The following is a 25,047-nucleotide window of genomic DNA, read 5'->3' on the forward strand; positions in this document are numbered from 1 at the left end:
CGGCACACTTGTGCATTCGCCTCTTAGGCACAATGGTGGCAGCTTTCGAAGCGCTTCAGTTCGGAAGATTTCACTCGCGTCCTTTTCAACTGAATGTGCTCGCTCAGTGGTCAGGCTCGCATCTGCAGATTCACCACAGAGTGAGGTTGTCGCCAAGGGCAAGAGTATCTCTGCTCTGGTGGCTCAAGGAACACAATTTAACCGCAGGAAGACGGTTCGGAGGCTGGAATTGGATAATTCTAACTACGGACGCCAGTCTCAGAGGTTGGGGAGCGGTAATTCAAAATTGTCAGCTCCAGGGTCTCTGGGCGGATCACGAAAAATTGCTGTCTATAAATGTCCTGGAACTCCGCGCAATTTACAATGCGCTACGACAAGCAGTGCACATGCTTCGCTCTCAGCCTGTCCAAGTGCAGTCAGACAATGCGACGGCGGTCGCATACATCAACAAACAAGGAGGAACGAGAAGCCGCATGGCAATGCGGGAAGTAGCTCGAATCCTCAATTGGGCGGAATGCCACCAGGTGATATTGTCGGCCGTGTTCATTCCGGGAGTGGACAACTGGGAAGCGGATTATCTCAGTCGTCGGGATTTTCATCCAGGCGAATGGGCATTAAATCTAGAAGTGTTTCACGTGTTGGTTCAGCGATGGGGTTATCCTCAGGTGGACCTGATGGCGTCTCGACACAATCACCAAACGTTCCAGTATGTGTCCAGAACAAGAGATCCAAAGGCAGTGGCGGTGGACGCTCTCACTGTCGCGTGGCCGTACAGTCTTGTGTATCTATTTCCACCGTTTCCGTTGCTCCCTCTGGTGCTAAAACGGATCAAAAGAGAGTCTGTCACAGTCATACTAGTGGCGCCTCATTGGCCTCTGAGAGCTTGGTTCTCGGATCTCCAAGGACTACTCGCAGACGATCCTTGGCCGCTCCCACTACGTCCAGACCTGTTACAACAGGGTCCGTTCCTTTACCCCGATTTAGCGCGGCTGCGTTTGACGGGGTGGCTGTTGAGACCGCCCTCTTAAGAAGAGAGGGCATTCCAGATTCGGTTATACCAACCATGTTACGAGCTAGGAAGCCGGTTACGGCAGCTCATTATTACAGAATATGGCGTGCCTATATAGGTTGGTGTGAGGCGCGGAAGTTTCCGACATCATCTTTCAAGTTATCCCGCCTTTTGTTGTTTCTACAAACAGGGTTAGCTGGAGGACTGCGTTTATCTACACTAAAGGTGCAGGTATCTGCTTTGTCAATTTACTTTCAAAGACGATTGGCTCTATTGCCGTCTATACGCACTTTTCTCCAAGGTGTCCTCAGAGTACAGCCTCCATTCATTCCACCTACAGCGCCATGGGACTTGAATCTGGTTTTAGAGTTCTTACAGTCTTCATATTTTGAACCCTTACAGCAAGTGGATATAAAGTTTCTCACTTGGAAAACAATTTTTCTTCTAGCCTTAGCTTCGGCAAGCCGTGCTTCGGATTTGGGTGCCTTGTCATGCAAGTCACCGTATTTGGTGTTTCATGATGACAGAGCGGAACTGCGGACGAATCCCGCTTTCTTACCAAAGGTAGTGTCATCTTTTCACATCAATCAACCAATAGTAGTTCCTGTGTTAACGGCACATTCTGGAACTCTGGATGTGGTACGCGCATTACGCGTTTATGTATCCCGAACGTCTTCAGTTCGTAAGACGGATACGTTGTTTGTTCTCTATGATGCTGCCAAGATGGGTTGGCCAGCGTCTAAACAAACCTTATCCAGATGGATAAAACTAACCATACGTCAAGCTTACCTTCATGCTAGGTTACAACCACCTACATCAGTAACCGCTCATTCCACACGTTCTGTGGGAACTTCATGGGCAGCTGGTCGGGGAGCTTCTACGACGCAGCTTTGCCGTGCGGCTACATGGTCTTCAGTGCACACGTTTGTGCGCTTTTACAAGTTTGATACGTTTGCGGCATCAGCATCTAGCTTTGGCCGCCTAGTGTTACAAGTGCCAAACAGCTCTCCCGCCCACGGGGGAAGCTTTGGTACGTCCCAAGAGTACTCCAGTGACCCCTAGTGGATGATAAAGAAAATAGGATTTTGGTACTTACCAGGTAAATCCTTTTCTTTGAATCCATAGGGGGCACTGGACGCCCACCCAGAGCAGTTTTACCTAGTTGTGGTGAGGTCTGAGGATCTTATGGTAACACACTTTCACCGACTGGTTCAAATTACAAGTGCTGGTTAGGGTGTCAACTGTTTAGTTGTCAGTAACGTTATGTGTCAACTTCGTTATTGTCCGTTATGTTATATGTAATACTCCATTGTCAACCTCTCTATAGTTCCTGTTCGGCTCAGTAAATAAACACTGAGGTACTCAGGGATATGGAGGGGTGGAGTGTTCTAAATTTAAATATTCAGTGCTGTTCCTACGGAAGCCCGTCCATATCCCAAGAGTACTCCAGTGCCCCCTATGGATTCAAAGAAAAGGATTTACCTGGTAAGTACCAAAATCCTATTTTCCGTATTTTGGAATAATTACATACCTTAATGAGATATCATGGCGCTGGGACCCAAGTCTAAGCACTGAATGCATTTATGTTTCATATACACCTTATACACACAGCCTGAAGGTCATTTTAGCCAATATTTTAAATAACTTTGTGCATTAAACAGAGTGTGTCTACATTCACACAATTCATTTATGTTTCATATACACCTTATACACACAGCCTGAAGGTCATTTAATACAATATTTTTTATAACTTTGAGTATTAAACAAAGTTTGTGTACATTAAGCCATCAGAAAACAAAGTTTTTACTATTTCACTCTCACTCAAATTCCGTATTTCGGAATATTTGGATATGGGATACTCAACCTGTAATATAGTTATGAGATAAGGTCTTCTATGTATGCGGCTCATTATATACTGGGTTCTACAGACCACATTAATGCTTACTTGCTTGTTTTGTCCTATATTGTCTTGTGCGGAGTACAGATGTTTTGCATGTGTTCGCAGTAGTCTGTGTAGGGTGGTCATGCTTTCAGTGCAGTCATTTCCTGCCCACATACAGTATGTGCACGTCACAGAAAGAATGCTGAATTTGTATCTGATTAGTACTGTATGCTATCTTTTTGTATCCAGATGAAACATTAACAATGTATAAAGATAAAATGCCCATAGCTCGTCATGTATTTCTTGATTTTCATTGCTGATGTGACACATTGATGACTACTCACTGATCCTGATCTATAGTCTACTTTTACTCCCTTTGCATGTTCATCGTAGAATTTTTAAACCTGTCATCCGAGTGTAAGTTGCGGCATCCTCTGATCCACTCTTTGTCTTGGGCAGGTCTTCGCAGTGAACAGTGAAGGCAGAAGTAGTCCCAGTGATATTGTAGAGTACACAACTTCCCCCGACAAACCTGGACCTCCATGTAAGCCAAGTACAAAGGGAAAAATCCATGCGCACAGTGTACGAGTCACGTGGGGTAAGTCCATTATGTTTAGGTTTGTTTTTTCTCTCTTTTTGTCCTTTAGACCAGTGGTTCACAGACTTTCTTGAAACATGGCACCCTAGTGTATCAGCATTTTATTTCAGTGCACCTCTAGGCAAATAGTTTAAGTAAATGATGCTTACCTGTCATCCTTAGGGTCAGCTATGAGGTGGTGGACAGGGCTGCATTTCTGTTTGTCCTTATATTGTTTGGCAGCAACCAACACTGGTTTTGTCTATCACACGGACCATAAATAACTTGATTTGGTCCTGAACTACCAACCCATGGCACCCCTTGCTGTACCCCGTGGAACCCAGTTTGGGAACCACTGCTTTAGACTGACAATTGTTATTTACATAACTACGTAACTATCTTATTGTATCTAATTGTATTATAGATGCCCCAAAGGACAATGGTGGGTCTGAAATTCTTAAGTATTTCCTTGAAATTACAGAAATCTCGAATGGTGAGCAATTAAAGCAATCTTTTTTCTGATCTTGTTTGGGTATTTTCTTATTTATTATTTCTCTGGCTGGGTCCACAGGTTATCCACAGGATAACATTGGGATATGATGATGCGACAGTGGATTTGCACTAAACGGTCAGAGCTTTCGGCCTCCCAGCATGCAACAGGCCTGTCCATATATCCCCGCCTCCTGACTCAGGCAAATCATTTTTTTTGTTTGGTGCGGCATGAGCCGGACTATGGTCAGAGGGCTGCTGTTTTTTATCAGCCATAAGCTTTTATATTTTATTTTTATAGTCTTACGATTTTTTTTGAGCGACCTTGTCTAAAAAGCATCTTATACGTACCTTAGAAAGAGTCGCTCCAACAACTCCCCTCTGGGTCGCAAAACACTTACCCATGAGTACAGTGCAGTTTTGACGGGGGTCTTTGTAGGATGTACTAGCAAGTCCAGCCCAGCAAACGTTACCGGTCTGTGGCCAGAGTACAGGGAGAAGGTAAGGCATCGGTTCCGCTTAGTTGGGGAACACAGACACAGCCACACTTTTTTGGAAGGAGACTACCAAACAGTCGCTGACGTGGCTGCCACCTCTGGTGCACCAGCGCTAGGCCCAGGGATCGTAGTCTCCAGGGGGGGTAGTATGAGGCTGCGATCCCTAGGATTGATATAAGCAGTGGGGAGTCAGACGCTCCCTTGGTCGTCCCTCCCCCCGGTTCATGACCAGTTTCCTCTGAGTTTCCTGCCATGAACTGAGTTCACCCTTCGGTCTGAGACGCTGTATGTCTGAAAGAACCCAGTCGCAGCATAGGCGGCTGTGTGACTGGTGCGTCAGTGTTCACTTGGGCGTCTGTGTTCACTGTAGGTTCACGGGGCGAGTGTGTACACTATTAGTGTCTGAATCCGATCAGTGTTCACGAACCTGGAAGCGGGGTGAAGTATCCCTGTATCCCACTCTCCTGAGCCGGGTGATACAGTAATAAGTCTCGATCTACCTTTGAGTATGAATAGTTGGATAAGTGCCTGATGCATATGAGTCTGAAAATTATTGCTGCTGTTTTCTTTCGCTATGCGACTGATTACTTTAAAACTCCTATATAAGGTAATGCAGTAATATATTCTCATACTTACTGTACTTGAAATGTATTTGTAGTTGATTATGTGCTCACATTGCTTATTATACTAATGTATAACCTGTGACTGATTGCTAGTGTGATTGCTGACTGTAATTCTGTCAGTTTCTCTGTGTATTCCGATCCTCAGTGCTGGTGCAAAGCAGGGTAGGGTCGGATTGTGTGTCACTTTAACAAATTTTAAAGTGATTACAGTCACAAATTGTGTAGTTAACACTGTACAGGTGTGTGATTTATTTATCATATCTAAGAGCGGCAAGGGTGAGGAAAATACACTTTTCCACAGCAGCACCAACACTCATTTCATGTTTGTCTTGCAAAGCTGGTTTAACCTCTCAGGATCTGGTTCAAAATGGATTATGTGCAAATTGTTTTAGCTTTCACCGAAGCCTCTTAAATAATCCAAGGCAGGCACAGGTTCAGGTTGAACCCCCATGGGCTACTTTTGCACAGACATTATCCAGTATAGCTGAGCGGATAATGCCAGCTCCTATACCAGGGATAAGTTACCCTGTTAACCTTTACATGCAACCTACCACCTGGGGTTTATTAAATCCAGCAGGGGAAGCGGCATCTTCTCAACAAAAACAGGCTGAAATGCTGGTGGTAAGCAAATCACATAGATATGAAACAACAGCTTCCCAGCCTACACATGTTTCAGATGAGGACTCGTTGGAGGATGAGGACTCCTCACATTCCGGGTCTGCATACGCAGACGAGGAGTAAGGCCTCAGCTCGGTAGACATACCTGAGATGATTAGTGCAGTGAAAGCCATTCAATCCTTAGAGGAGGCAGCAGAGCCTGTGTTAAAATCTAAGGCACCTGTGTTTAAACGTCCTAAAACAGTTAGGACTGAGTTTCCGGGGTCAGAACAGCTGACGGAAATTATGCAAGAGGCTTGGGTTACGCCCAGTAAGAAGTTTAGAATTCCAAGGAAATGGAATTCCAATTATCCTCTTCCGGCTGGGGACTGTTTAAAAAGGGAGGTAGCTCCCAATGTAGATACGCATGTCATTCGACTGGTGAGAAAATCTACATTACCTCTGCTGTCAACATCATTAAATAATGTCACAGACAGGAGACTCAATGGTTTTCTTAAAACCAGTTTTCCCTTGTCTGGAGCAGTCATAAAACCAGCCATGGCTTCAGCCTGGATGGCAAAAGCAGTGGCAGCCTGGGCTGATGCATCGGAGGAGGATTTTTCAATGGCAGTTGCCTCTCAGGCATCAGCCTCAGCAGTAGCTGCTCGCAGAGCGGTTTGGCAACGTTCATGGAAAGCTGACTCAGAATCCATTTAGGTTCTGGAGTCTTTACCGTTTACTGGAGATATTCTTTTTGGTCTAGAATTAAACAGTATTTTGGAGTCAGAAGCAGACACCAAGAAAGTGAAGTTCTCTTCCACACACAAAATCAAGCCTAGATTTCCAGCTTTTCGGCCGTTCGGAATCAAGGAAAAGCAAAAGGAAAGGGTAATGGCAAACAGTCCCAATCCAACAAGTCTGGTAAGACTAAAAAGCATTGGGCTATCAGAGGACCGGCTTCCAAATCAGAAGATAAGCCATCAGCCTGATGGTGCGGGCCTCCACCTGGGGAACCCAGGTAGGAGGCCGACTTCAGTTTTCACAGATCTGGCAGCAGTCTACCAAAGATGCCTGGGTGCAAGAAGCAGTATCCTACGGTTATGCATTTGCTTTCAAGAAACACCATCCTCAAAGTTTTTTTTTTTGTACCAGCCCGTATTCAGTGAAAACGAAGGCCAGGGCTTTGCAGGAGGCAGTTCAGAAGTTGCTTTGGTCAGGAGTGATAATTCCAGTTCCCCCTGCACAACGAGGACAAGGTTTTTGGGGGTCATTCCGACCTGTTCGCATGTTGCAGTTTTTCGCAGCCGCGTGAACGGGTCAGAACGTGTGCATCAATGCGCAGACGTGTCGCTGCCAGGCGACGGCCGACGCCGTGCAGCGCCGAAATGGACGAAGAAAGCGTTTGCAGCGACGAACGCTAGAAGATTAACAGGAAGAGGCCGAGCGGGGTGTCTATTCACCGTTTTGAAGGCGTGTCCAGCCGTCTACAGGGAGGGATCCTGACGTTCGCTCCAGACAAGATCATCGCAGCGGGTAAGTCCCGAGCTGTACAGAAACTGCACAAACTTTTGTTTGTGCAGCTCTCTGCACAGCGGTTCGCAGCCCTGCATAGCGAATCCTCTCTTCCCTGTAGGCGTTGACTACCTGATCGCAGCAGTGCTAAAAGTAGTCTGCTAGTGATCAGGTTGGAATCATCCCCTTTATTCCAACCTTTTTCTTGTCCAGAAGCCAAATGGGTCGTTCCGGCCCATGCTTAATCTCAAAGCGCTGCACAAGTACATTTGGGTGCCTCGGTTTCATATGGAGACTTTACGGTCCATTATTTTGGCCATGGAGCCGGAGGATTTTATGGTATCCCTGTATACCCAGGATGCTTACCTACATATTCCTATAGCACTGACCCATCAGCGCTATCTCAAGTTTGCTATCCGCCAGCATCATTTTCAGTTTTAGGCCCTACCATTTGGACTGGCCACACCAAAATTGTGGTGGTGATGGCATCTTATCTCCGTCAACAGGGGATAAGGATTTTTCCATACCTCGACGATTTATTAATCCTGACACAGTCTCAGGAATTGCTTCAGTATCATCTGCAACAGACAATAGCTTGTTTACAGAGACACGATTGTTTCATAAATTGGGCAAAGTCGTCCCTGGTGCCGTTACAACAGATGACTCACTTGGGGGCTGTACTGGATTCAGGTTTTCAGAAAGTATTTCTACCTCTGAACAAAATATCCAAAATTCAGTCAAGGATTCAGCAGCTGCTACACAGCCAAAGGGTATCCATTCACGCCGCAATGCATGTGATGGGGTTGATGGTGTCGACATTCGACATGGTGGAGTATGCTCAGTTCCATTCGAGGCCTCTGCAACGTCTGATCCTTTCCAAATGGAATGGTTGTCATCAGACAATAAAAAAGCCGACTATGGTCCTTCCTCTGGGAGTAAGGAGGTCATTAGCCTGGTGGCTACAGATATAGCATCTGGACAAAGGGAGACGTTTTTTGATAGAGGGATTGGAAAATTCTGACAATAGATGCCAGTCTTCAGGGCTGGGGAGCAGTGTCAGGAAGGAGTTGCTTCCAGGGATAGTGGACCAAGGAAGAAAATTGACTGCCAATAAATATATTGAAACTTCGGGCCATATATATGGCACTTGTTCAGGCAAAGGACATCCTTTAGGGGAAACCAGTCCAAATCCGCTTGGACAATGCAACGGCAGTAGAGTACCTCAACCATCAGGGAGAAACTTGCAGCCAGAATGCAATGAAGGCGGTAAGTCACATGTTAAAGTGGGCAGAACTTCATATTCCAGCCTAGTCCGCAGTGTTCATTCCGGGAGTCCTAGACTGGGAAGCGGATTTTCTCAGTTGACACGCCATTCATGCAAATGAATGGGCTTTACACCTTGAGGTCTCCAAAATCTGGTAGACAAATGGGGATCACCACAGATAGATCTCATGGCATCACGCCAGAACAACAAAGTTCCCGCATACGGGTCAAGAACAAAGGATCCCAGAGTGATCTTTGTGGATGCCCTGTCAGTGAGGTGGGACTTTCAACTGGCCTATGTGTTTCCACCAGTCGCTGTGTTATCCAGGGTAATGCGAAAGGTAAAACAAGGAAAGGGGACGCCGTGATACTAATTGCTTCGGCTTGGCCCAGAAGACATTGATACACAGATCTGCTGAGGATGTCGATGGATGCTCCAGTCTTACTCCCTCAACATCCAGATCTACTGTCTCAGGGTCCTTGCTATCACAAGCATCTTGATCAACTGTCTTTGACAGCGTGGCTCTTGAGACTTCCATCCTGAAAGCAAGAGGATTCTCACAACAGGTCATTCAAACAATGCTCAGAGCAAGGAAACCTTCCTCAGCTCACATTTATCATCGAATATGGCAAGCCTATATTTAATGGTGCAGTGACCGGAAATTTGACCCTAGGGCGTTCAGAGTTTCCAGAGTCTTGGCATTCCTTCAGGCAGGAATGGACAAAGGTCTACGGGTAGCTTCCTTTAGAGCACAAGTGTCAGCATTGACTGTATGGTTCCAAAAGAAAATTGCTAACCTACATGATGTGCGCACTTTTTTCCAGGGAATGCTGCACATTCATCGTCCTTTTTCCTCTTACAGTACCTTGGGACTTAAGTTTAGTCCTAAAGGCCCTTCAAGGATCTTAAATGGTTGACAGTTAAAGTTTCAGCTAGAAGGGTTTCAGATTTAGGGGCATTGTTATGCCGCCCTCCTTTTCTGATTTTTTTCCAGTTAGAGCGGTTCTCAGAAAAAAATCTGGATATCTTCCTAAGGTGATGTCTGAATTCCACCCTAACGAATAAATTGTAGTCCCGGCCTTCCAATGACCGGACCTTTATGCTGGAGATGCATCGTTGGACATAGTCCATGCTTTAAGGATCTAAGTGGATCGTACCAGTGCCATCAGAAATGCAGACACAGTCTTCGTTCTCTACGGATTTCACAAGAGCGAATGGCCTGCTGATAAGCAGATACTGGCGAGTTGGCTTTGGATGACCATTTCAGAAGCATACGCTCAAGCTGATCTCCCTCTTCCGGCTAATGTCTCTGCTTACTCTGCTCGTAAGGTAGGTCCGTCATGGGCAGCACAATGTGGTGCTTCAGCAGAGCAGATATTTAAGGCAGCCACATGGTCTTCCATTAACACATTCATTAGATATTATGCGTTTTTATACCTTTGCCTCTCAGGACGCTGAATTCGGGTGAAGGATTCTCCTGTCCAATCAGGAGCGTCCCCACCACTAAATTGCTTTGGACATCCCAATGTTATCCTGTGGATAACCTGTGGACCCTGCTGGAGAAATAAGTTATGGTAAAACTTACCGTTGATAATGCTATTTCTCCTAAGTCCACAGGCTCCACAGGGATCCCACCCTGATGCACCTGATTTGAGAATCCTTTTTACTTACTAACCTCTTCCTTCTTGTACGGAAGGGTGTGCATGTGTGTTCTTCTCGCCTGATTAGGGCTCTCTATGATGCTCCTGCCTTGAGCTTTTGGAAAACAACTGAATTGCCTGAGTCAGAAGGCGGGGATATATGGACACGCCTGTTGCATGCTGGGAGGTTGACAGCTTTGACTGTTTGGTGCAAATCCACTGTTGCGTCATCATATCCCAATGTGATCCTGTGGACTTAGGAGAAATCAATGGTAAGTTTTACCATAACGATTATTTATTAAGCTACACTACATGGCCAAGAGTATGTGCGAACACCTTCTAAATTGTGTGTTTGGTCAGCCATACTACTTGGTAACAGGGGCGTAAAATCCAGCAGACAGTCATGCAATCCCCGTAGTCTGCCATTAGTGGTGGAAAGTGTTGTACCGATTCTCAACATAGCCCTGTCATAGGATACCACCTTTCCAATGCCCACTGTGAGAGCTTTTATTGCCAAGTGAATTTCTAGATCTAGCAGCAGCTCAGATGCACAGTGATGGGCTCCATATGCTCACAGAACGGGACTAAAAACTGCTGTAGAACGCAAAAATCATCTGTCCTCAGCTGCAGCTCTCTACTGAGTTCCAAACTGCCTCTGGAAACAAAGTCAGCACAAGAAATGCCTTACGTAGAGTCTCCATGCCAAACATCTGCTGGAGTGGTGGAAAGCACACCACCACTGGATACTAGAGTGGTGGAAACACGTACTCTTTAGTGACGAATCACATTTTTGAAAATTTGCTGGACGATCCATGAGAACTCTTCCTGTATACTGCAATCTGTAATGGTTGTTGAGGGAGTAATAATGGTTTGGAGATGTTTTAAAGGTTTGGTCCTTTAGTTCCAGGGAAATTGTTATGCTTCATACAATGAAATTCTAAAGAATTGTGCTTTTACATCTTTGGAAACAATTTCTGTTTCAACATAACAATACTCACCTCCCATAGTGAGGTCTGTCAACAATGATTTGTCGAGATTGGTGTGGTCTTTCACCCCCATTGGACAACTTTGAAATGAATTGGGACACCTACTGTGAGCCCAGTCTTATTGCCCAACATCAGTGCCTAACCTCACTAACGTCCTTGAGCAAATTAATATTCACTTTTAGCTCCTTAATTTAATTGAATATGAAGATGTCATTCTCTGTGGGTAGTTACAAAGACAGCAACGTTTGTACTTGGTAGCATATTTCTATATATTTAGAAAATAAGATAATGTGGGATATCCCTGGAAAACACCCATTTTTGTGGACTATTGCAAATACTTTGGATTCCCTGCAGCCTGAACCCAACCTGCCCCGGCATGCATACGATCTGGATGCCAGCAGTCGGGATTCCGGCATTGGGATCCATGTCTGGGTCCCTGCGTCTGTCTTCTGATCAGTGTCGGGATTCCAGCATCGGAAATGCCTACCGCTGGCATCCTGACCACCAGCATGCTGACCAGATCCCCAATACCCCAATTTTCGACCAGAGAGGGATCCGAATGATCCCACCCTGGTACAGTCTGCTCACACATGTGCACGCACAGTAGCATAACGTGTCCCCAATTTGGAAGTAAAGTAATCACTTTAGCTAGCACTTTACTTGTAACATATGGAAGGGATGGGCTCTTTTTGGAGCCCTTTTCCCCTGGGTGTGATGTATGATACATACAGGTGATCTGTAATTTCTTACTGTCGCAAGGAGAAATGTATATTTATCGGGCCCATTCCTGATAATATTAAAGGGGTCAATGCATGAAGACTTCAGTAATGATAAATGAGTATCTGGTTCTGATTTAATAACCATGACACTCATTCAGTGTGAAGTCAGTGACAGATTGTTATCTCCTCCAATCCTCACACAGCTGAGATGTCTGCTAATAGAAAAAATCAATCTAATCATTCTACTGAATTAACTAAACACCAGAGGTCCCAGAAAAGTATACTGTTGGAACCGGTTATTACGTTTCCCTGTTCAGCGTGTTTTTGTATTCCATTAGGAAACTATAGAGTAGATTTGCCAAAGCTTAGAGAAAGATAAAGTACCAACCAGTGAGCTTCTAACTGTATTATTTGTACAGGTTGTGTTTGAATAATGACAGTAAGGAGCTGATTGGTTGGTACTTTATCTCTCTCCAAATCTCCCCTAAAAACCATATACTGGATGTTTGACCCATAGTATTATCTACTTCTTTACTGTCAATGAAACATGATTCACCAATTTCTCTGGTTTGCTCTAACAGGGAGTAAATGGGATGTGGTGTACAGTGGCTCTTCTAAAGAACACGTCTGTGATCGTCTCATGCCTGGTACTTGCTATAGGTTCAGAGTGTATTGTTCCAACGTTGTGGGCTCTAGTCCGGTAGGTATTCAACCCTTTATGAATGAATGTATGACTCTTGTAGCTTTAATTTAAGTATAATAGAGAATTCAAACCACAACTGAAAACTTTGGTGGAATTACAGCGTAGCTGACATTTGTTAATGGAGAACATATAACTTACCTGCGCTTCCCTGGCCTTCAGGTGCCACCGTGCATTCAGCAGGACGAGGAGAACCTCTGTCCTGATATGGGTTTGTTCTTCATTCATTCAGAGTTGTGACTGCACCCTCTCCCGTCAGCTTCTCATCTGGGTGGTCTCTGCTGTCTAGCAGCATGATGATGTGTAGTTCACATGGAGTTAGTTAATTGCTCCCTGAGGTAGTGATTGGTTTACACATAAGTAACTTGGTCGTGTTAAATTGAATAATGTAAATAGCACTTCACATTCTTTTTCACTCCATTGACTTTATTGTTAACTTTTTCCTCAGTCTGTTTTTCTTACAAACATTTCATTGGCCTGTAGATCACAGATTATAACGGAACTGAAGCTAGAATGCCGAGCTTTTCAGCAAGGAATGGCATGTTACCGGAACCATAATCCTTGTTTATTGTCATTCAGAATGCCTTTTAGAGCCAGGTTAAGGGTTGTGGGGCTCAGGGGCAACTAAATTGTGGGGGCCCCCATAACTAAAAAAAAATATTATGCCACCAAGCCATCCCCCTCCTTACGCCCCTTCTGTGTCACCAATAACATCGGCTCGCACACACATCACATCTCCTGTCTGGTCTGATGTTATTGAGTAGCAGCCTGAGCTAGGTCCGGGAAAGCAAGGAGCTGGGACAGTGCGCTGGGTCCCAACAGCTTTGCAGCTTCATCGTCATGGCTGCTGGCAGCTCCATTGTCTCGCTGGACTTGCGTCCCTCTCCTGTGAGATTGTACTGTGTAATGAGGAGCTCCTCGGCTACCGCGGTTACTGAACAGCTGAGCCGCCTAGGATATGGCGGGAACAGAGACACAGCTAGATGCTGTGCTGCAGAGAGAAGAGGGGTGGCCAATTCAGGAGGGGGACAGTCTGTTGGTACCCCGGGATGACTGCTCCGTCGCTCCTCCTATAATCCAGCCCTGATGTCTCTGCATACATTGTGGATATCATTTTAATTTTGCAAGGTATACAGCAATGTATGATGACATTACTATTCATTGTAGTCTCTGATTGGGACACAGCAATTTTTGTTTGGCTCTACCAAGTGCCATCACTAATGATGAAACGTGTGAAGATAGGAAACTTTGCTTAAGGCTCGGTATTCATATGGTTATTGCTATGTAATGGTGGTACTCCCAGCAGTTGCTGTCTGCCCTTCTTAAGGAGATACCATGTCAGTTCCTCAGCTTACAGTCTGCAGCAAATGAGATTCTCTACCATATGTGCTAATAAAAATGACACTTTTTTTGTTTCTTTTTTCTCACTATAGGTTTCTGATGTATTAACAGTCCAGACAGCCATTATCCCCCCAGGTCCATGCCAGCCCCCTCGTCTTGCTGGCAGAGCCAAACCCAAGGAATTAAGTTTATTGTGGGGTAAGTTGTAATAATTTGACATTATATTTATAGTCTTGTTCAATCTTGTGAAAATCTGACAAATAAGTTGCCCCATGATGGCTTTTTTATCTGTTCATTGCTACGCTATGGTCTGACTTACCTGAACATTTTTGCTCTTACTATAGTTAGTAAGGTTCATAAATATGCAGTTAGCCTCTAAGGCTGGGTGCACACTATGTGCTATATTGCTTGTACAGCTGATGAGCGATATATCGCTAAGTGCATCGATGGGTGTGTACATCGGATAGGTCTGTGAACAAAGTTGGACACAGACATATAATTTCAGCCTTGCAGCACATCAGATACCGAATGTAATTTTCAGTTACAGGTGGAAGTCTTCAAGTTCAGAGTAACAACTTTCACAACTGTAAGAGCGCTAATGATATACTGGCTACACTCTGCAGCCATATGGTAAATAAGATGCACAGCATACACACTTACCGACCGACCAATATTCCTGGCCACAGGAACTGGTTGGGATGTCATGGTCAGCAGATTCTTTGGCGGGCATATGGGTCAGTTGGCTGGTCGCTCATACACACAGGCAGATGTAATGATATTTCTCTATCAGGGTCCACAGGATCTACCTTGGGGGATATATAGTAGGGACAGTGGGACGGGCACCAAACAGTTAAGCTTTCCAGACTCCCAGGATGCAATGGGCCAGCCCCCTATATCCCCGGCTCAGGCAATTCAGTTTTGTGCTTGGTGCGGCAGGAGCCGGACCACTTCGAACGGTTGGGCTGCAAATTTTTTTCCGCAGGCATAAGCTTTGTTATTTTATAGTATTTTTTCTTTTTATGAGTGATCTTTCTATGCGTCTTAAACGTATAAGATAAAGACGCTCCAACAACTCTCCACTGGGTCACAACACCTGTTACCTCCGGGATTCAATTCCACAATAATTTAGAACTAATCTGTGATCTTGTGTTTTTTACCCCAATATCTATTTGGATCCCCAGTGCTTGGCAGGCTGTCGTCACTCCTGCCTGACCGCATGTCATTGATGGACCACAATTCTAGACTGATAAAGAAACGTTTACAAATTTACACATTAGAAATAATGAAAACCCTCAGATTACATCTTAACATAGAGAAGATAGTAGGTGGACGGGCCCTGCCCCTGAAATCTTGTCATTATAACACTTTGGGTGCATTTATATTCTGGTTTGTGTGGGTGCAGATTGTCTGGGAGTTCAACTTTAAAATAGTCATGATTAGCAGGCATAATATGTTAATTTAAAGTCATGCTTCGCGTTAATGAACAAAGTTATATGTCTGTGTAGAGAACCTCAATCTTTCATGACCACTGTCAGTCTTTCCTGTTGTATGTAATGCTCTGCCCTTTTTCTAGATCCTCCGTGTGTGGATGGTGGCTCAGCAGTAACATGTTACACTGTAGAGATGGCAAAATCTGAACAGGAAGATCGGGGTTCAGTGTACCAAGGCCCTGATGTAGAATGCACAGTGGGCAACCTGCTGCCCGGGCAGACCTATTGCTTCTGGATAAAAGCTACAAACAAAGCTGGGGTAATTGTTCTGTAAAATGTGATTACACTGAAACTATCCTTGTGTCTTTCCTCTTTGCTCATTTTGTTTCTTTATTGTCTCTTAGTGTGGGCCCTATTCAGAGGCATCAGAGTTCTGCACAGCCCCTGGTGTTCCGGAGCGATGCAAAGTGCCATTAGTAATCTGTAAGAGTGCAAACTGTGTGCTAGCAAGCTGGGAGGTGAGTGCGGGTGGGCTTGGATTTCATATTTGGATGTGTAATGACCGTGCTTTTGTGTAAAGGTCCTTGTCTCACTACTAGACTTGTACCATAGATATTACAAATGACCAATAGCATCATATTCAAAACCAAGATATGTTTTCTTAAGACCTCACCTGTTGTCTGATGGCTTCATTCTTTTATTTGCATTCCATACCATTTTAGTTTTTTCCTTTTTGTATTGGTCTAATGTAAAAGTTTAGCAATGACTGTAGAATAATGGAGTAGGACAAAACCCCTTTTCTATTAAGGCGTCTCTGCATGTAGCGATCACCCCTCTGTATTTTGCTTACGTTATCTTTTATGTCCTCACACTGTAAAAATAGCTTTTGGGAGCATTATCTGGTAACTACTGTTATCTCATTGGGGATTTCGTCAAGGAGCAGACACAACTCCTTACGTTCAGCCTACACAGAAGGATGACCCAATCCTAGGGTCAGATTATACTTTCCGCTGCAGTAGGAAAAACTCAGCGCAGAAATATTTTGAAGTCACGGTGTCTCTCATATTTCTATAGCTGGGAAGTGGCTTGCTGAAAAGAGCAATTCCTGATTCATATTCTCTCTCATGGGATTAGACAGTTGAAATTGCTTAAAGATGTCGCTCAGCAGATCCTCCCAGTCAGCTGTTGCCTGATGAGATAGCGATCATCTGTGCGGGGGGGATTTGTGGTTGCTGATTTGCCCAGTGTAGTAAGGCAGGAGCCCACAGGCTGAAAATAGTTTGGGTTAATTGATCCCATTCGCTGTTTTCCTCCATCTGCGATAGGATGACACAGATGATGACAGAAAGCTGGATAAAATAAATGCATTCTTCCTCTCGCTTACGAAACTGGTGGTAATTCTGAGTTGATCGCAGCAGCATATTTGTTAGCAGTTGAGCAAAACCATGTGCACTGCAGGTGGGCCAGATATAACATTTGCAGAGAGAGTTAGATTTGGGTGGGTTATTTTGTTGCTGTGCAGGGTTAATACTGGCTGCTTTATTTTTACACTGCAATTTAGATTTCAGTTTGAACATACCCCACCCAAATCTAACTCTCTGCACATGTTATATCTGCCCCCCCCTGCAGTGCACATGGTTTTGCCCAACTGCTGCTGCGATCAACTGTGAATTAGGCCCTTTGTTCCTCTGCTATCTCCTAGTAGATGTAGCATATTGAGGGACGGTCTTTTCTCTAGCTGAAAGAATGGGATGATGCTATGTTCCACCCGCTTTATCCCACCCACTCCTGACATGGAAGACTCATGCACATGTCTGTGCCCGGGCACAGCTGCCAGGAAAGAGGACCCTTGGCTTCCTAGTATAAGAAGTCTTAATGCTCTCTGCATTATTTCCAGTATTAATTTCCTGGCCAACTACTTGGTCATGGCTGGAAAGGCTGACTAGAGTTGCCCTGTTTTCCGAGAAGCGCTCTGGATGCCTGTGGTCACCGGTGAGAGGAAAGAAAAGTGCGCAGAAAGCACTGCAGGGTGCTTAATAACAACAGAAAGTAGCGCAGTCCTGTTGCTTTCTCCAAGATAGTGGCCTTAAGCGGGGCCACCTTGTCTTACTCACAAAATTCTTTTCAAAGTCCTGGAGGTAGCTATTACTTGCCTTCAATCCCATTGAGAGGCTTTGGCAGATACATTTTGTCTGTGTGGGTAGCAGTTGATCTACCAACGGACACAATACAAACAGTCATTATTCCGACAGTCAAAATACCGACATGGTCAAAATACCAACATTTATTATGCCGACATGTTCAAAATACCAACATAGTCAGAATACTGACATTTGAAATGCCGACATGCGTTTTCAAGGAATTTTTTTGCCAGAAACAGATTGTTCATACTTTATCATCCCAGTGGACCTGGAGTGGGAATATAATAGTGAGCTGAATACAGCAAGCTGCTGTGCCCGAAGCATGCACAGGGACGTGGAACCCTTAGATGGTGTCCATGTCGACATTGACACCCACCCCCCCCCCCCCCCCCTTGAAAAACTCACGTCGGTATTTTGACATGTCTGCATAATGAATGTCGGTATTTTGACCGTGTCTGTAGTTTGACTGTAGGTCAATGGCTGGTGGGATTATGACTGTCGGTATTGTGTCCATCGGTAAATCATACTGAACCCGTCTGTGTCCCCCTACTGCAAATAGTGAATATTACTTGGACTCATCATTGCCTTTGTTACATACTTTCCTAGTTACATTTTGGTGAATTACTTTGGTCACTACTGTGATTGCCATGTATTGATCTATTTTGTTTTTGTTGAAATTCTTACATACAATTAATAATTTTAGCCAATTATTATTTTATTGTTCCGTATGCAGGTACCTGGTTGTAATGGAGCGGAGATTACAGAGTACCGGTTAGAGTGGGGCCGGATGGAAGGGTGTATGCAAGTCATTTATAGTGGTTCTTCTTCAAGCTATGAAATCAAGGGACTTACACCAGCAACCACATATTACTGCCGAGTTCAGGTGGGTTCAATAATCTGAGAATTTGAAAGGTGGTATTTCCTGGATATGTTGTTGACTTCATGAATGAATCACTTGATGACGATTATGTTTTACAGGCTGTTAACATGGCTGGGATTGGGCTGTTTGGAGACACTGCAGTCATTACAACGCCGGCGTCTGTTCCTGCTGCTGTATCTTTGCTACAGATTGTTGATGAGGAGCTCCTGGACACTCCTTTACTCTCACCGTCAGAGTGCCTTGCTCTCCAGTGGATGGAGCCATGCTGTAATGGGTCAGAGATCACTGGATACACCATAGAGTATGGAGAGAAGCATCAAATAACAGTGGATTGTGTCACAAGTTGTGTCCTCACCAATCTGGTCCCTGACCGCACTTACAGGTAATGCTAAATATATACAGTATATACTATATAAAAGCAAAAATTTGTCCTTCTGCCTTTCTACAAAAATCCACAGTTTACAGGCGAAGATCGTGAAATTTGACATACGAGCGTATTAAAACACGGCTGAGGCGACTAAAACAATTAGAAATCCCTAGCACCCCCAGGGGGTGTACAGCAGCACAGAGTATATCAGGAGACAGTAGAACTCCGGAATTGCTGGAGCAATGTGCTCAAAAATTGGTACACATATGCCTTACAATCTGGGAACAAACACTGGGGGTGAGGGGGAGACCCCCCTAGCACCCCTAGGGGTGAGACAGCAGCACTGAGTATTTCAGCAGACAGCATAACTCTGGAATGCCTGCAGCAATTTATAATAAACTTGGTACACATATGACTTACACTCTGGGAACAAACACTGTGGGGGTCAGACACCCATAGCACCCCTAGGAGTGGGACAGCAGCACAGAGTATGTCAGCAGACACCATAACTGGAAGGCTTGGAGCAATTACACCAAACTTGGTACACATCTGACTTACAATCTGGGAACAAACTCTATAGGCGTTACACCCCTAGGGGTGGGACAGCAGCACAGAGTATTTCAGGAGACAGCATAACTCCCGAATGCCTAGACCAATTTACAACAAACTTGGTACACATATGACTTACAAGCTGGGAACAAACACTGTGAGGGTATTCCAGCTAGTGTGTGTGTGTGTGTGTGTGTGTGTGTGTGTGTGTGTGTGTGTGTGTGTGTGTGTGTGTGTGTGTGTGTGTGTGTGTGTGTGTGTATATATTTTTTACCTATCCGTGCTGAGAGTCCCCCTGTTTATTAATGGGTCTTTATCAATATAGCAAATTTTCCATTGATGCAATTAAAGATATTTGAGAGTGGTTGGCTTAATTAAAGCTAGTGTGCCCTCTGTTTTTCCACTGCATGTTTACTAACTTATCCTGGTCATAATTGTTTACCTTTTAATCATAAGTTGGCAGCTGTACAACATCACAGTATAAACCTTAGTTTTTTCTCTTTTAAGGGACTGCAACCTCAATTTGGCATTTCTTTTTTTTTTTTTAACAAGGCCTTATCAACAGGGTTCTAAAGTATGGTATTGTTTTTCTTTACTGCATAGTACCTTGGGCTCATTGCTAAAGAAAGCATTGAGTCCATATTGTGGTCTGCAAGCCATGTCCTGCCCTGGGGCCTTCCTACCTCTGACTGTCTGTTATTACTCAGTTTTGTTTTATCACTGTTTCCAATTGTAAAGCGCAACGGAATTTTCTGCACTATATAAGAAACTGTTACTAAATAAGTAAACATAGAGGGAGCTGGTGCTCCGTCTCATCGATGTGATGTCACCCTGCCTCGAGTTTATGCACATAGTTTGCCAATGGCCTATGCCCCAAGCACCTGGCGTATCTATAATGGGTGAAAGTTGTGCGGTGCACACGGCCCCCTGGTTCCAAGGGACCCACACACCGCACAGCTTACACCCATTTAATTATACTCACCACTTCATCGGCCCGGCACTGCACTGGCTGCAGAGCTGCAAATATCACTGATTTGCGCATAGAGATATTCCTGGGCACGTGGGGCAGGTGCCATGTTCCCTTAGGGTGTGTACACACGGTGAGATAAATCTGTGAGATTATGAAAAGTTAGTGCAGATCTCATGGTGCTAGGCAGCTTGCGATACAGATTAGATCCCGTTGCGTGCTCCCGTGGGGTCGGTATCGTAAGGCTAGATAGACTGTGCAGGCAAGTCAATCTTGACTATCTAGTGTACTATCTAGTACAAAGTATAGTCAAAATTGGCACTTAGTCAACATCGTACGTAGACAAAATCTCATGTACAGATAGTCAAAATCTGTCCTATCTGTGCTATCTGGGCTCTGGGGGAGTTCAAGGGAAATCGCATAGTCAAAATCGAACATAGCAGGGATCTCACCGTGTGTACACACCCTTAGACCTGTGCACGTGCAGTAAACACTGGCACAAAGCCAGTCTCCTGCACCCAGTGCACCGCTGGAGAGGAGGCGGCCCAATCACAGCCTGTACACGGGCTCCCTCCTCTCTTATAGTGCCTGTGTCCCAAGCTATTGTATTTGAGGAGGAGGGGGGGGGGAGGGGGGGGGGGGGTGATTCTTTTGTTCTTGTGGGGTTGTTAGTAATGGGCACCCACACGGAGCAATTCAATTGTTGCTTGATTCAGATGCGCATGCCGCAGATGTACACATTTCCGCTTGCAGGCACCTGAGGTGGCGAGCAGAAATGTGTGAAAAGTCTGTGGTCTGGGTGCCCAAACCATTTTTTGAGTCCGGTTTAGCCGTTTTATGCTGCTAAACCCTGCCTATTTGAGTGCCACAAGCACAGTAATTAATGCTGTCTGCAACAATTGAATTAGTGCACATCATAAAACAATTGAATTCCACCCTGAGATCCTTATCAAATTCAAATCAAATTTCTGATAACTGACGGGAGAGCTCTGGGAGAAGTTATCATAGGGAAGAGAACACAAACAAGCTCTAGCGGCACCTGTCTTCTGTTAATAGCTCTACCTTCACTGCCGTAGTTAGCTATGGAGGTGAAGCATAATGGGCACTTAGTGTACTAAGCAACAAAAAGCTGAGCGTTTCATTGTATACCCACTGACACATAGCACGTAGCTAAGCTTACCAGTACCACCGCCAGGCATACTCTTGCAAGCGCTGTAATGAGATATTCAGGTTTTTCAAATTCTCCTACGTTCACAGCTGGGAGCCATTATGTATAAAGGGTATCCGGGCTCTAGGTCGACCACTAATGGTCGACATGAACAATGGGTCAACATGTAAAAGGTCAACTCTTTCATATTTTCCAATCCACGTAGACTACGATTGGGAATAGAAACCTTGCCCGCAGCATGGCTAGCGAATCGGTACACTAATTTGGATTCCACGTGCTTTGACGGCGAAAACTTCACAAAAAACCTTAAAAATGCCATGTCGACCTTTTTTGCATCAACTTTTTGTGATGCCAACCATTTCATGTGTCGACCTTTTGATCCTGTCAACCTTTCCTACTGTTGATCTTTTGTCAGGTCGCCCTTTTCATGTGTCGACCTTTTGACCCTGTTGATCTAATGCATGTCGTCTAGTAGTGATCGACCTAATGATTAGACCTTATGATCCTTACGTGTAGATTTTATGACCCATACCCATATAAAATTAGAACTAGGCTGGTGCAATACAGGCAGACCAGGAATCCCAGAGAGGTGAGATACTGTAACTCCTTTCTTAATACATCTCTGCGCTAAGACATTCTGAAGAAAAGCAAGATGTCTATTAATGCGGAGAAAACAGGGCATGTTAATTTGCATTGACCCCCATTTTTTTGTTCATCATGTATCACAATTTCCTCTTCTTATAGGGAATAGCTCTCAAATGATCTCTGGTCTATAGAAAAACCGTTGCTTTCTGGTTTTTATCTTCCGTAAATTGCTGCCTTTAATTTGCCAAGGTGTGGTTTATATAACCGTACATTTCAGTGTTTCTCATTTCTTTTTCTAGGATACGAATTCAGGCGATAAACAGCTTAGGAACAGGTCCTTTCAGCCCATCTATTAAAGCCAAAACAAAACCACCACCTCCCAATCCTCCCCATCTGGAATGTGTGGTTTTCAGTCACCAGAGCCTTAAGCTGAAGTGGGGGGACGGATCCAGCAAAGCGCTGGCCACAGAAACATCACTGTACAATCTGCAAATGGAGGATAAGCTCAGCAGGTGAGTTTGCCAGTGACAGGGAATGCATTATGAGTGATAAATGGACCATTCATATGGCCTCTTGTATGTTAGTTGTCCATTAGCTTGATACGTGTAAATGGTTAGTGTTTACCAGACTCGCATTACCAGGCATCAGTCATATTCTCAGTTAATGGACAAAGAGAACAAGAGAAAATTAATCTAGTAATGTTCCGGTCAGGTCTGATTTTGTTATAGCTATTTATTACTTTCTGTATGTTGGAGTTTTGCCTTTAACACTTAAGTTGTCAGAGTCCCGATCATCTTCATCCAGAGACATTGGTGTCATGGCTGATAGATCTAGTCAGTTCAGTAAAAAAATTTTATCAATAGCTTTATTATTGTGAACATTTTTTTATTCTACTGTTTCCTTTGGTGTAGGTTTTTTACAATCTACAATGGGCCGTGCCATACATACAAGGTACAAAGGCTGAATGAATCGACTACGTACAACTTCAGAATCCAGGCATATAATGAAGCAGGGGAAGGTCTGTTTTCCGAAGTTTACAGTTTTGCTACAACCAAATCTCTGCCTGCGGCATTAAAAGGTAAGTGTTAGTGTGTGTTGTGTTTTTTGCATTGAAAAGCTGTCGCTTGGACAAAAGCTTCCGGTACTCTCCTAAAGCTACAAGTTGATACAACATTTACAGTAGCCTCCATACTTTTTAGAATGTTTTATTTTTTTTTAAATTACTTCTTTGGGTTCCATAGGCTCCACAGGGGAGACAATGGGGTGTAAGTGGTGGTTAGGACTGGGCACCAAACACCTGCACTGCGCACTCTGGGGACCCCAAGACTGCAACAAGGGGACAGGTTAGGCGGGTTCCTGGTCGTGGGAACCCATGTCTTCTATGTGGTCCATCCTCTGCTCATGGGAGACAGACCGAAGGACGCTTGTGTGGACACTGGTGAGCCAGGGACTCCACTAGACCACCAGGGCTATTTACTGGCACAAGCAATATTTGATGGGGCCAAAGTACCTGGTGGGTAATGCCAACATGGAGAGGCCAGCACTTTGCCTGTGGCCTTTCCCCCTCAGCTCAACACCATTCACTGCAGTCTTCCTACCACTGAGCTGCTTCCTCTCTACCCTCCCCATCAGAGACCTCAGGCAGCCATTTTCACTATGTGCAGCTACAGGTCTCCGAACGCTGGGTCCAGTCTCCCTGTATACCACTCCAAGGAGCCAGGTTATACAGCACTAGTATGCTACCAGCTACTGATGCTGTGTAGTTGATTTAGTGATAGCTGCAGTGTATTCTAAATTGTATTCTGCATTGTCTATGATTTATGCTAGCGCTGCTTTCTGCTCTTGTTACTACTCCAGCTGTCAGGATGTACATATCCTTTCTATTTCTTCCCTTTTACCCTGGGCTGCTACACTCTTCACTGCTCTCAGAGTTGCTGTAGTTCGTCACCGTATTGTTTGGTTGCACATTCTCTGTTGCCATATTGTGTGCATGCATTCCCTTGCAGCTATGTCTGTGAAAGGGCATAAAGAGGCTGAGGCATCTCTGTTAGTCTCATATAGGTCCTGTTCTGCTGGTTTATCTCCTCATGACTTTGGGGGTAATTCTGAGTTGATCGCAGCAGGAACTTTGTTAGCAGTTGGGCAAAACCATGTGCACTGCAGGGGAGGCAGATATAACATGTGCAGAGAGAGTTAGATTTGGGTGTGGTGTGTTCAATCTGCAATCTAAATTGCAGTGTAAAAATAAAGCAGCCAGTATTTACCCTGCACAGAAACGAAATAACCCACCCAAATCTAACTCTCTCTGCAAATGTTATATCTGCCTCCCCTGCAGTGCACATGGTTTTGCCCAACTGCTAACAAAATTCCTGCTGCGATCAACTCAGAATTACCCCCATTGTACAGGATGATTTGTGTACTGCCTGTTATGCATCTCCCCATCCTGCACCACCAGCCCCTGTGCAAGAACCCCCATGAGCTTCTTTCTTACAGTTATTGGGTCAGATAGCCAACTACACCCCCTATGCGTTTCCCTCAGCAGGTGCATCCTCTGATTCCGATGCTCCAGACTACGCCTGTCCCAGCCCCACCTCCCTTCTGGGTGGATTTGCTTTCTACCTCTGTACAAAGCCTTGCACAGACCTCCACAGCTTCAAACAGATGTTACAGGGCAATGGGCCCTTGCCCTCTAAGTCCACCAGGTGTACTGTCCCCACATCTCAATCTACACATACTGAATCAGAGGCAGTCTCTAGCGAGGAAGAGGGTGCTGATGTTAATCTGAATCTCCCTCAGGGAAGGAGGAACGGCAGCCCCTATTGGCCCATTGGACGTATCTGCCTTGGTAAGAGATGTAACATATATCCTTCAAATTGTAGATTAGGAGCCTGCTCCCGAATCTAAACATTCTCATCTCTTTAAGTGTCAAAAGGTATTCAAAGATGAATTTACTCAGTCTGACCACCTTATGGAACTTGGACGCAGCCTTGGGGTGGCCAAGGATATTGAGCACTGGGTTCATGCTTTGGAGGAAGGTCTCTCTTTGGACACTTCATACAAGATTTTGTCTCGCAACACTCATATCAGGGTGGCAGGCTTGTATCTGGGAGAAACTGTTTTGGGT

At 44.8% G+C, this 25,047-nt stretch overlaps 1 protein-coding gene across 3 annotated transcripts in view; it reads left to right on the forward strand.

Moving 5' to 3' along the window:
* LOC134949123 (fibronectin type-III domain-containing protein 3A-like) overlaps window positions 1–25,047 on the forward strand; it is a 234,524-nt gene that overhangs the window by 183,241 nt on the left and 26,236 nt on the right. For all 3 annotated transcript variants that reach the window (XM_063937521.1, XM_063937520.1, XM_063937522.1), the window contains exons 15-24: window positions 3,351–3,489; window positions 3,893–3,961; window positions 12,377–12,495; window positions 13,929–14,034; window positions 15,410–15,585; window positions 15,671–15,784; window positions 18,141–18,290; window positions 18,386–18,669; window positions 22,223–22,435; window positions 22,835–23,001. In XM_063937521.1, coding sequence (XP_063793591.1) covers window positions 3,351–3,489; window positions 3,893–3,961; window positions 12,377–12,495; window positions 13,929–14,034; window positions 15,410–15,585; window positions 15,671–15,784; window positions 18,141–18,290; window positions 18,386–18,669; window positions 22,223–22,435; window positions 22,835–23,001 — 1,537 coding nt within the window. The remainder of the gene's footprint in view (window positions 1–3,350; window positions 3,490–3,892; window positions 3,962–12,376; window positions 12,496–13,928; window positions 14,035–15,409; window positions 15,586–15,670; window positions 15,785–18,140; window positions 18,291–18,385; window positions 18,670–22,222; window positions 22,436–22,834; window positions 23,002–25,047) is intronic.

Source organism: Pseudophryne corroboree, chromosome 8 (assembly GCF_028390025.1).
Source record: "Pseudophryne corroboree isolate aPseCor3 chromosome 8, aPseCor3.hap2, whole genome shotgun sequence".
NCBI classification, from domain to species: Eukaryota; Metazoa; Chordata; class Amphibia; order Anura; family Myobatrachidae; genus Pseudophryne; species Pseudophryne corroboree.